This window comes from Thermobia domestica, chromosome 15 (assembly GCF_964235325.1).
Source record: "Thermobia domestica chromosome 15, izTheDome1.hap1.1, whole genome shotgun sequence".
Lineage (NCBI taxonomy): Eukaryota > Metazoa > Arthropoda > Insecta > Zygentoma > Lepismatidae > Thermobia > Thermobia domestica.
The window spans coordinates 932,276-946,292 of NC_137468.1; the positions used below are offsets into that span (position 1 = coordinate 932,276).

General features: G+C 37.2%; 1 protein-coding gene across 1 annotated transcript in view; it reads left to right on the plus strand.

Annotated features, from left to right (window-relative positions):
- The window catches only part of LOC145671800 (sodium-coupled monocarboxylate transporter 1-like), a 136,008-nt gene that overhangs the window by 11,732 nt on the left and 110,259 nt on the right, over positions 1 to 14,017 (plus strand). The window contains exon 2 of the mRNA XM_081741031.1: positions 10,063 to 10,222. Coding sequence (XP_081597157.1) covers positions 10,063 to 10,222 — 160 coding nt within the window. The remainder of the gene's footprint in view (positions 1 to 10,062; positions 10,223 to 14,017) is intronic.

Genomic DNA, 14,017 nt, shown 5'->3' on the forward strand with positions numbered 1-14,017 from the left:
AATGTGCCGTTTTCCCTGGTCGATTCGAAATTTTATGTAGAATGTCCAGTTCTAATTGAATATTTACAAAAAACATGGCCATTATTTCTTTAATAGATCTTTTAGGGGTACACCGGAGGTGTCGAATTTTTTAGGTGGATGCGAATAGGATATAGGTGGATGCGAATGGACAGTATGACGACATTACATGAAAATCTCACTGGTTTTAAAGTTACAAAAAAAAAAAAAAAAAATCAATGTAATTGTCAATCCTGACTTTATTAATATCCTTAGAAATTAATATTCCAGTGATGTAATATGTATTAATAATACAGTATTATGACACTAATATACATGATATGTGCCTTTGATCTGGGTAACCCGGGTTAGATTTCCAGTGAGAGTTCATGTGGTTCGGATCCCACGTTAAGCTGTAGGTACACTTCTCATAGTCTGGGTGTTGAAAGGGCCACTAAACTGAAAATAAAATAAAATCAACTAATATGCACCAAAATAATGTTCAAATACTACTACAGCAGAAAAATTCCTAATAATATGAAATATATAAAGGTAGAAAAATGCTATATAGTTAACACCACTGAGTAAGTGCATTGCTAATTACACGAAAATAAGCATGTGAGGTATGATCTTCCTAATGCGTCTGCTAATGTTACGGTACTTGATACATTCGCTTAAAGGTTAATTTCATTCCTGTATATTTATAGTTGGAAGTATTTCCCTTCTTAAAAGAAAAGAAAATAGATAAAAATATAGAAAAACTGTCTTATCATCAAAGTAAACTGATTTTATAAATAGGATATGCTATTAAGAACCGTTGAAACAATTGCTTGTAAAGAGCATGTAAACTTTTAAAACAAAATATTTACCTTGTGACTCTGAAGAGCTGTAAATTTTGTTTTAATCTGTTAGATAAGTTATCACAAGGTGTTCGTGACTTAAAGGAATGCAATTTCACAGACAACATTAGGTGTGCCTTCATTTCTGAAGTGTCATCTGCTTCTGTTCAGTCTCATACTATAAAGACAGTAGTTCCCAACCTTTCTTGCCTCACGATATACATCACTGAACGTCCATGGCATCGCGATTTTGTTTGTTTCTTCTATTAATAATAGCATACATTACAGAAGAGTAAGACTATGAGTTTCTATAGGGCAGTTGCTCTATGCAGTACAGAACATAGTTGCTTCCGCTGGAGGCGTTGTTTGGTACACTCTGTCTCAAAATTGATTTTAACTACTATTAAACATTTCATGACTTTTAAAATCTAAAATTTCGTGACACACTATTGGAGTGCACGACACACCGGTTGGGAACCACTACTATAAGATAAAGAAATCTATTTTCATATCGGAAGATTTCTAGTTTGATACCTCCCGCTAATGAATCTATTTCACATGGAATTTACCATATCTTTGAATCCGAGCAATTTTCCAGTCACGGTCTAATCTTAGGAATTAATTTATTTCAAACAATTCATTCACAGCTTGATGTACAGTAATTAAATTCGAAAGGAAGGATTTGAAAACCTAGGTTGGTCTATACTTTTCGTCTTATCTTAATGTCAGGAATCACCTCCCAAACGTTATCGGTGTTGTTTTGAAACACCCTGTATATATATTCCCTGGTAATGAGTAAATCCTAGGAAACCTTCACTCATAATGACTTGCCTGAGAAAACTTTTACACTTTTTCGACTGAGTTTTCCAACTGGGAATCGAACCTGGGACTGTTCGTGCCAAACATGAGATGCCATAGCTAGAGAATGAAGTGTCGAGTGAAGGTCGGGTAAAATGATTCCACTGTTCCACAAATGTACGAGTGAATATGGAACAGGGGCTGAGCAGAGATTAACCTCAACAAGTAGAAGGAAGTTGATGAGATTTCTTCAAAGTTTATGAGATTGCTGTCCATTGATGAATAATTGAGGACAGTTTTCTGTCCATTTCATGGAATTCAGCACTATAACGTTCTGCACCAGCAATATTGTACAAAATATTAAATAACAAGTTAAATAGTAAGGATTTGGTCTCTGCCTTTCATCTCAGGGTACCCAATGGAAACATACGTGTGGGCAATGGAAATTTCTTTTATTGTAAGAAATCTCGAACAAATGCAACAAAACAGTCACCAACGTGGAGGATGGGTGCAGTGTACAACAATCTGAGTAAATGTAAAAAAAAGTTCTGGATATACACAGTATGAGTCAGAATAGATTTCGCAAATATATTATAGATATTCTATGTAACTCTGATATGAACACTGTAATTGGGTAGAATTGCCTGTTGTGTTCTTCTTCAATAAATAAATAAATAAATAAATAAATAAACATCTTCTGCAGGTGGAGAGGTGGTTAAGGTAAACTACTGATCATTGATCATGATTAGTATCTGCTCTGTAACAGATCCAGTTTTTCATCAGACATCACAATTCGGTGCAGATATCTTTCCCGGTCATTCCATACACTCAAAAATCACGGACCTCGAAATGGCAATCCTTACTAACCCGTGTAATTCATGTGGTGCTTATGAATACAACTGCCACCATATTCATTGCACAGATGCAGAACCACTGTTATACAGTAGTATATACTCGTCTGCGATTGCACAAACAATTTTCCGAAGAGCTGCTTCCACGGCATTTCTGAGGAGCTCAATACAACGTGCTCTTAGCCACGGAAAACATAATTACGTACAACCCGAGAAAACAATGTGAAGGAAAACATTATAAGAACACAAACGTGACATTTACATTAGAAAAGGAAGCAAACACTGATGTAATTGGCAGTCTGTAAAGAATTATTAGTGAAGTAATCAGCATGAAATAACTTAAGAAATGTTGTACACTCTAAATGAAAATAGGTATGATAATGTGTTCAAATCAGTTAAGCAATTGTGATATTGTTTGTAAAAATAATGTAGTATTTATCCATTGTTTGTTTATATTACAGTAAATGTTCAAAATGTACTCCACGAACCTCAATGCACAGATCGCATTGACGAATCAATCACTGGTGGGCTGTATTAAGTACATTTGGATCCTGTGCAATGTTATCATACGTAGCAATAATGTGATCTCGAGCAATAGTTTGTTTTTTTAAATCATCGTTCCGCCAAATACTCGATGAACTATAGCTATGAATTAACGCATTTCTGTATCTATGATTGTGCATATATATATTTCATGTCTTCGTGTAAGGAATCATTTCACGAAATTCTTTGGTGTTACATTCGAATACCATCTTCAGTATGTGCCGAAGAAGTCTAGTAAGTGTGAAGATCCATCTGCATCAAGTACTAGGACCTCATACGCCTATCATGAATGGGGTATTCTTTATTTTGGGGGGATAAACTTCAATCGCCTTTGCATCACATCCAATTGTACATTAATGAAGTGTAAATACTAAAAATGATAAATGTCCTCTTTTGTCCAACTTCAATCCAACATTTCGCATTTTTCCTACGTAGGCCTACTTACGACTGGCCATAGAGCAGAAAGGTCTCATTTCTGCAGTACAACCAGATTGCTATACACTTTCTGTCTTATTTTGGTGTCAAGAATCACCCTCTTTCAAAGGCGTTGGTGTTGTTTCCGAACACCCTGAACATGTTACATCGTATTCTATTTGGAGTTTTTTTTTTTCAGGTGCATAAAAGGCCAATTGTCAAAATTGTTACGGGAAAAAATTATTAGACTTATTCGTCTTCTCCCTTCCTTTTTTGCTATAAGTGCCCCTAAAATACATAGTAGCCACAGTTGTAACTACATTTTGCGAATGTGCCTTTTAAAACACTCAAATCATTAACTTTCGAAGTTTAAGAAACTATTTCAGTGAATGACTCCAATTGGCAATTGTTATTGCTTTGCTTTTACGCTAACGTCATGTGACCGTTAGGTCGGCCACATAACTCACTTATTGGACAAACTGTATATTTTCGTCAACTTTTAATCATTATTTAAAATTAATATTTTATTCAAATGAAAAAGTTGTTTTCTTTCTTCGTTCTGGATAGTTTATAGCAGCAGATAAATCACTTTTCTTCTTTTGCACGCAGGTATGCTCCAGACATGTCGCCGAGAATAATAATAATAATAATAATAAAAACATTCTTTATTGAATTGAATGTTCATCTACGAGGGCAATCCCAAAAACAAAGGTCTCCTATTTTTGGGGGACGTAGAGAAACTTTTAATACGGTTGTTGGCAACACTGTTGTGGGTGGTGCCTTCTCCGCTACCACATAAGCATGCAGGCGCTTCGCTCGGATACTCAGTCTTGGCCAGTGATGCCAATCGAAGGGAAATTTCCCTTGGCGCAGGGAAATTTTGAGTAAATTTTGGAGAAAAGGGAAAAAGGGAAATTGCTTGTAATCTCTCAATATTGCAGGGAAATTTGAACCTCTCTTCAATCATTTATAGATTGAATGTATTTACGTATCTGATTAATCTCATTAAAATTCAGTATAAATTCAATATCCTATTTGTTCCAAACATAATCCGTTGCAGATATTTCACATAAATTCTCACAAGTTATCTTGCTTTGCATTCGTTAATATTTATCAACATTACACATCGATCAACATATTCAGTTAACTTCGAAACATTACAACAATGCTTATTTAAAATTTTTTATCAAAATTAATCTTCCCATTGTTGAATTAAATGCAATGCAATAAGATGAAATATTTCTCAATTAAATTATCACTCCAACTATTATAAGAGTTTGGTTTTCCCAATCAGAGGATGTCTTTCCCATCCATAAAATTGATTGTGAAGAGGATTAATCAATGTAAGAAAAGAAAATTTGCGTGTCGTGAATGTAAATATGTATATATGGGCGAATACTGGGTCATTAGTGTATGTGTGTTTGTGTAAGTTTACACATTTTCTGGTGATTGTGCGCACAGAATTATAAATTCTTAAGAATTCCGCATCTCTAAACTTTGATTTAGTTTGTATTATGCTTACGAACATTCCTCGTGTACAGTCAAAGACAGTAGCAGCTAGAGGTTTCTTTGTAATTGTTCGTATTCATTTCAGTAAATATGGGAGTGCTGTTCTTAAGTAAGTACATACCAAATATATACTTAATATTTTCTTTGTACCTTAGCTTACATTAATATTGAAATCTATCATGATATCTAGGCTAAAAATTAAATTTACGTAATATTTATTTTATATTTTTTAATGATTTATTTAGGTTGTCCGTCCTGACCGAGGTATTTATAGGGTTTTTCCTTAGTCACACCAGGCAAATGTAGAGATTGCACCTTTAACATAGGTCCTAGCCTACACCTTTCCATATTCTTTTCCCTCCTCTATCGCGACGCCTTAGATACCTAAACAACAAATCAAGTTCAAATTCTGCGTAAGCTCAAAGGAAGGCTGTCAGGTATCTGCTTGTATGTGGTTATAAGATTGGGGTGAGGGGGTGGAAGCGAAAACCATTGAAAATACGTTTACCAAATACAGTACTTGAACGGTTTCGATGAAGGAAAATTTTGTCCGGAAAAGGGAAATTCTGAAGCTTGTGAAGGGAGAAAGGCTCTGAAGGAATTGGCATCAGTGGTCTTGGCTTGGCAGCCATTCGAAATGGAGCTCCCGATGAACGTTACCGCCAAGTACGAAGTTCGCGCAGTTATTCGATTTTTGAACGCAAAAGGTGTTAAACCGGTTGACATTCATCGCCAATTGACGGAAGTGTATGGACAGTCGTGCATGGATATCTACAACGTTCGCAAGTGGTGTAGAGAGTTTACAGCCGGTCGTACTGAAATTCATGACGAGGAAAGGAGCGGGAGGCCATCAATTGCCGACGAGACAATCGCGAAAGTTGAGGAACTCATGCGTAAAGATCGAAGGATCACTCTGGATGCTCTCTGCATTTTGGTTCCTGAGGTTTCCAGAAGCACCATCCAGAGGTGAAGAAGAGGTTCAACACTTCCTGAAGGGCATGGCGGCAAGCTGGCATGACATGGGCATTGTAAAACTGCCACAGCGTCTACAAAAATGCATCGACCGAAATGGCGATTATGTAGAAAAATAAAGCTTTTTTCAACCTTTAAACTGATGTAGCAATTATAGAAAATAAACGATTCTTTGTATATCTAAAAATATAGGAGACCTTTTTTGGGGAATTGACGAGAGTATTCAGAGAAGGAAACATTTTATGTTTTCTTGACTGGAGTTACCAACTCACGATTTTAGCTATTAAAACTATTTTGTATGTACTTCCCATGTAAATGATTAGCAATGTTTAGAAACCTTTTAAATACGGAATTGTTACATTGCAAGACCAGGTGCAAAGATCTTTACACTGACGCTTTATTATCTAAACTACGCTGAGAATAACGCTTGCATTCTGCGTCAATTGCAGAAGAAAAACCTACTCTCCAGAATTGTCAATCTTTATTCTTTTCTGTTAAGCTCTGTTTCATTGGACTAACCTATAAAATATCCATTAGTTATGAGACTGAATTTCTAAAGTTGGTCTGCAACACTTAAATTCCGCATCGATAACAAATTTTACTTTCTCTCACTGGACAAAAAGACGTGTTACCAGGACTACTCAATATACCATAATTATATTTGCATAGATATGCATATATATATATATATATATATATATATATATATATATATATATATTTTTTTTTTTTTTTTTTGTGAAGCAAATCGTAAAAGAGACTGCCAACTAAAGGCGTTCTCTCGGGATATTCCCGAATGTCAGTGGATGTGAAGAGTTCACGTTTTGCCTTTATTTGGCAGTGTATTATTGGAGCAACAAGACTTCATCGGAAATTGATATATTTTCCACAATACCAGGCACGTAACCAGGATTTCGTGAAGGGGGAGGGTCCGTCACATGAAATACTGTGGTCATCACACCAGGGGCTCGATCATTCTAAATTATTTTACTGGCAACATATATTGGTTAGTTTAGCCAGGATTTCGTAACGGGGGTTGGGGGGTAACATGAAATTCTGAAGGCCCAGGAGCTCGATCAATCTAAACTATTGTACTTCAACATGTTTTGTTATTACAATAAAATGAGGATATGTTGGTAAGTATTTTAATAACAAACTATAAAGAAATCTCCAATAAATTAAAAATGTATTGAAAATGATTTTACAATATTTACGTCCTTCCTCTCTTCATTCTAATATAACAATTTTCCTTTCATTATGACCTCAACTATTACAAAAAGTACATATTCACTATTATAAAAAGTACATACTCAAAAATGCCTTGTAAATTATTTTACAATATCTGTGTTTTTTTTTCTCTCTCTCTATTGAGTCAGATGTTAACAGAACTTTCTTTCCACATAAATTTTTGTTTTTATTATTCGGTCAACTACTGTCTGTTCCAAATGACAAGTTAAAGGAGTAGTAGAAAATTGTTTTTGAAATAACATGTTTGACACTGCAAGGATGCGATGACAAAAAATATGATAAAAAAATGTCCGCGCTGTTACACAACGGCACTATGCTTTCGGAAGTTTGAAATCTCCCTGACTAGTAGCAGAAATTCTGAGAATTCCGTAACTTTTCTAGAAATTTCAAATTCCCTGACTCTTCCAGGATATCTCGCTCACCTCGCAACCATGTATTGCAACTAATACAAATCTCCCCATAAGAAAGAGTAACCAAAAGCTTCCTGTAGTTTATTTTTAATGCTGATCCTTCTTTTTCTCATTTCATTTTGTTTCATCCTTTCTTAATTTTTTTCATTTCTGGTATCGAAGGGGGGTCCAGACGCCCAGAATCCCGCCTTGGCTACGTGCCTGCCAATACTAATATTTGCTAGTCCGTTTAATAGTGAAAGCTACATATCCGAGTGAATATTGAGCTCACTCGTGGCTAAGCGGTTAGCATACGCGCCTTTGGCGTGGGAGACCCGGGTTCAATTCCCGGCGAGAGCTCATGTGGTTCGGATTCCACGTTAATCAGTAGGTCCACGTCTCATATAGCCTCGCTGCTGAAAGGGACGCTAAACTAAAATCAACTCAACCGAGTGAATATTGTTCTAGTGAATGTGATTTGAAGAATAACTATGTGTTAAGGGCTATATTCAAAGTTTATTTATTTCCCACACGTTTATCTTCGTATTATTATTATTATTATTATTATTATTATTATTATTATTATTATTATTATTTTATTGTTCGTTGTATCAAGTGTTTCATAGCTATTTCAAAAGTGTGTGTGCAGTGTTGTTCACTTAAGCTTTCTTGCTCTATTAAGTTGGAATTTGTGTGTACTCATCAGTATCCTTTCTTTCTTTAATATATATAATAAATATGAATTTGTTTAAGGTCAATTTTTTCTTTTCATTTAATTGTGTACCAATACTTATGGAACTCTCAGCTCACCAGTCGTATATATACTGTACGTACATATACGCAGAGTCAAACATTGATTTCTGAACTACTGAGGCTACTCATGTCGTATCACTTATTTTCTGTTGTTGCTAATTTGCGCTTGAACAGGACGTGAACTCTGAACTAGGTCGTTATCAACTGCTTCTTTAGGAACTATTCAAGGAGCCAGTACCCAAGGGACACGGTTAGTGGTAGTCACGTAAACGAGAATTCTATAAAACATTTGAGTTGTTTTTGCTTTTATCCTTTGCACTTGGGTTTCAACTGCAAGGCTGCTCTGCTGATCACTTACTAGATTATACCCTGGCCGGTGAACGATGATTTCTGACAGCTTTGTACAAGGCCACGGCGAGTAAGCAGAAAACATCAGGTCAACCAACCTTAGGCTCAGAACCTGTCGCGTCTCCATGGTAACCACTGCACATTGAAAAACTTTCATTCACTCCCTCCTACCCTCAACGAGGAAGCAGACGCTTCTCCCCCTGCGCGAGAAGCACATGGCAACACCGAACTCCTTAGTCGTCCTCGCGAGCTGAGCTGTCAGAAATCATCGTTCGCCGGCCAGGGTATAGGAGTGAGCAACATGTGGACCACTGATTACTAATTGACCCGTAAATACTGAGATGCAGAATGCGGTTTTCTTTGTCGTATTCTCTGTGTTCATCATTCTTACATTTTAGATTCTCTGTAGGGAGCTAGTGGACAGATAAGCAGACTGCCTGTGATATCTTAAATGAAAGGTACACCTCAAACCTAAAAAGGTTGGTCACCCCTGTAACTAGACTATAAATTCAAATCATTGCAATCCTAACTGTTTACTCACTGCTACTGAGACTACAGCGAAATAATCAAGAAACACATTCTGCTGATCTAGACCAGTGGTTCTCAATCTTTCAGGATCTTGCACCTCCTTGAGTGAATGCGATTCTCCTGCCCTAATTGCATTGTAGACTTTTAATAGCCATACTCAAACCTTTAAGACCAAGTCTGTAGGATTGCACAAGTTCGCATTTCCATGGCTGCAGGCCTAGTAACCAAGGCTATACTTCCTCGATTGCAAGCTTGTTTCAGACTTGACAATAATACATAATATAAGGCTTGCCTTAAAATTCTTTTAAATTGACACAACTGTCAAGCATGAATTAAAATTTATACTTGGCAGAGCTATACATAGAAGGGATTTCTAAGGCTAAGTCTATCAAGGAAAATTAACGGCAAACTTAGACTTACTGTAGACGTACCTGCTTACTAGGTGAGGATCTCCCGTCATCTTAACCCACTCAACCCATATACAAGGCTGAACGTAAAATGGACGAAGCAACCTAAGAAACAGAGAAAAGGTTTTAATTCTTAAAATCAGACTTAAAGAGTCTACATTATTATTTGTAAAAAAAAAAAAAAAAAAAAAAAAAAAAAAAAAAAAAAAAAAAAAACCAACTTTTGACAATTTGTGAAATGCTTAATTCTTCTCGTCCAATAATAAGAAAACACTCTAACAGGTAATAAAAGTCTCAAACGCCCTCTATCTAGTCTATCACCCCCGTTTGTTCCAGCACCTCCTTTGGAAACGAGACGCCCACGTTGAGAACCACTGGTGCAGACAAATTCTTAGATTTTCGAATGGCATTTCTGTTTACTTAATATTTCAATGAAGTTGGGTATTTATTGTGCTCTCTGTTGCAGCTTCCTGTCGTCCATAACCCTGATGGGACAACCAGCAGAAGTTTATCTGTTTGGAAGTCAAATATGGCTGATGGGTATCTCCACGTTCCTTGCGATACCTTTCATCGCATATGTGATGGTTCCATTCTATCACGAAATGCAGCTCACATCCGCCTATGAGGTAAGATTAACGCTTAAAAATATCATTATATTGTCATATATTACACGTGAAGGGATTCCTTTTATTTATTCAGTTTGCTGTAGGCCTACAACACTACAGTAATTCTGTTTAGTCTGTATTCTTATTCATAATTTGTATTTCAGTTGAAATGATACCGGTATCCTATCGTTCCTGGTAAACAATATACGCTGCCGTAACTGTATTCAGTCTACAACTTACGGTTTAGCTATCGCGAAAGCCACTGTCCGATAATCCGACTTTTTCGGCAATCCAATTTTGGACAAGTCCCAACGAAGATACTGAAACGGAAATACTATAGTGCTGCCAAAATGTCTTGACCCATGGCAAAAATGTGAACTAAAGCTCTCACCCTCGACCCACCCACGCGTTGAGCCAATAAGGGTTCAACTATTGCTAAGCGAGAGAGCCTTGCAGCCGTCTTCCAAAGGCAGTGGAATTCCTTCAGCCGATAGCAGCGCATGGAACCAATGACTTAGTATCAAGTCAATGTGGTATATTTATAAAAAATGTATCATTGTAGCGTAGCCAGTAACAAATAGTGTGCTTTCCTCTCAGTTATAGAGTCGGGTTTGCATATACAGAGGTTGATTCAATTTTATTGAGCCGAATTCAACGTGCAACCCATCGCCGTGAAATAGCCATAAGACAATCAATAGTATTTCGTTAGTCACGCAGTATAGCAGTGCGTTTGAGTGTAATCAGATACCGCCGGAATGGAACAGACTCTGGGAGAGAGACATTGTGGCCCTTTCTGACTCTAAGTTCACGGGGTCAAACATCGTAGAAATGTGTCAAGTGCTTAATTTTCGTATAGGTTATGCCACTGAAAATCGTATTATACGGGAATATGCGGCACAGAGTTCTGGGCCCACCACACCAATGCCAGAGCAGCTATAGTGCTGCCAAAATGTCTTGAGTCGTGGCAAAAATGCAAACTAAAACCCACACCCTCACACGCCCAAGCGTTTAACCAATGAGGGTTCAACTGCTGTTTAGCGAGAGAGCGGATGACGAAAGGGAGTGGAATTCCTTCAGCCGATAGCAGCGCTTCGAATGGAAGAATAGGTGTCAAGTCAATGGGGTATGTCTTTAGAACTATTTCCCAAAGGCCTCATGATTGTGGTCGGTTTCTCGTACAGGGGCAAACTGCGTCACCGAAAGCATGGGCGGAGTTAGGAATTGTCTGCTGGGGGGTCAGACCTTTTGTTTGTTTGGGAGGCACGGTAAACAAAAATGAGAATTGAAGGATGTTATAAGTGGCATTTTTATTTTTTGTCAAAAAGTTGGGGGGGCAATGCCCCCCATGCCCGAAAGGTAAAGTGAAACGTCAAAATCACTGCTGTGTACTACCAGACTCATGCTCTGACTGAAATGTACTAGCATGAAATCGCAGCATTGTACGAACAAGACTTCATGGTTGAACTACACCAAGAGAAGGCATCCAGCTACACGGCGATAACATTGCTGGAATTCTATTACTGTAAGGAAGGGGAAACTGGAATTGCGGCATTTCCTTCTCTGATATCCCTACCGAGAGTCCCGATGAGAATGTAATGAACTAATGTGCTTTCGGACTCCTTAAGAGTCTTCATCCAGGCGAAATTAAAATACCGCTAATTTTATAGTAATTATGTGATATCTTCAAATAGATAAAAGATAATCAAAATGTGGAACAAGAGCGCCGTAGACAACATTATTTTGCGTAAGGTACCGTTATCACAAGTCACCTAGTGGCTTTCCGTTTTCAGTTGTTTAGAAACGCGAAAATAAATGCCGATTTTCAAAATGGCTCGAAATCGAAAGCAGATAAGTGAGTCGTGATAACGGTTTCTCATTAAAAATAATATTGTCTAGGGCGCTCTTGTTCCACATTTCGGTTATCTTTCATCTACTTGAAGATATCACATAATTACTGTAAAGTTAGCGGTATTTTAATTTCGCCAGGATGAAGACTCTTAAGCAGCACCTGTTTCATCGTCGAGTCCCCACCGTCTCCGGCATGTAGGAATCCTGTAAAGTGGAGTGGGATGCAATGCCTATCGTGCAGCTGCAACGCAGTCTTTTGTAATGGAAACTTCGATGTCAGGCAATAGTCAGTAGAGGTGGACTGCAGGCAGGGGCGGATCCAGGACGGAGTTCTGGGGGGGGCGGTGGGTTGTAATACTGCTACTTAGAGCTACTTTTAAGAGCTCCAAACTCTGGGATGGGTTATATATATATATATATATATATATATATATATATATATATATATATATATATATATAAAATAAGAAAGTTTCCTCTTTTGAGGGGGGGGCGATCGCCTCCCCTGTATCCGCCACTGCCTGCAGGTGGAACATGGCGTTTACTAGGTAAGAGGCACATTCAAATTCGGCTCAATAGAAATAAATCAAATCTTTCTTTCTTCACAAAAACAAGTAAAAGATGAGTAATATAGTTGTTACGTATATAACTATATGGTCTGTATACTACAACTTATAATATAAGTTATATACTTACTGCAATCCACAACAAGAGAAGCATGACATATGTAAGAGGGCAGACTTCCACGAGCACAAGTAAAAGTATATCGAAAAACGTTTTGCAGCAGGTAAACGATGAGTGTAAAAGTGTTAGGATACCAATAACAATAACAATCTTATTCTTTCTCGGTGAAATTTCTATCAAATTTGGAAGAGTTAAATCAGTTGTTGCCATTATCGTTCGGTATTAGTATAGTAGCTATTATCAGGAGCGGGTCCAGGACCGACTTCTGGGGGAACGGTGGGTTGTAATACTGCTACTTTTAAGAGCTTCAAGCAAGATGGCCCTAAATATTGCCTTCATTAGTGCTCACAAGGGATACATATTTCCTCACTATAAAACTGCACTCTGCATATTGTTTGTAAGCATAATGTAAATTTATAGAAAATACATTTAAATGTTCTGTTACGTATTTAAACTATTATATTTTTTGAACTTTAAAATCTCGCTGAACGACTTGTTTCATATTAAAGACCTACGATTACTTAAAGAGCAATTCTTAAAGAATTTACAATGTTTTGAGAACGTACACGAATGGAAATAAAGTAAATTTTCAATTCTTTTTCCTAAATCTTTCTCTCTAATATAGGGCCAGAAAAAGCGCTCGGTCTCATATCTCAAGGAAAAAGATGAATCTGCTGAAATAGAGAATTTTTTGCACATTACCATAAAGAAACAAAATTTAGTTCATATAATCACTCTTGTGTAATGTTTTTACAGTCTGAAAGTGGAGGGGCAAAATGAGTATCTTGCCCTCCATGAAAATTTCAGGGGGGCAGCTGCCCCTTTCCCCCCACGGTTCCGACGCCCATGGTTACAGTTAAACAAAGCAGGATGCTGCTTGTAGGCATCAATAAGCATTTTATTTGCCTCCCGTGTCCACGTTTAGCGCCATCGCAGTGATTTTCGTTTGTTTCCTTTGATGCAATGTTGGATAGGAATAGAATATGTTATATTTTAGAACAGTTGTATCAAATGTTGTAACCATCCTAAAAGTTTCATACAACTTGGCATTGTGCAAGTTCAAATTCCACTTTGCTGAAACATTTGATGGAATATTTGATGATATAGAACCGGCAGAACTTCCACTTCTATTATAAATAATTACTCTGAAGGCGATGTATATTATTGAATGAAATCCCTTCTAATACTATCCTGCTCTCTCTCAACTCATCTGATTTTGCAAGCTATGTGACTATTCTCCATTGATGTCCATATTGCATGCAATCTGTCCCAATATTTCCTGCA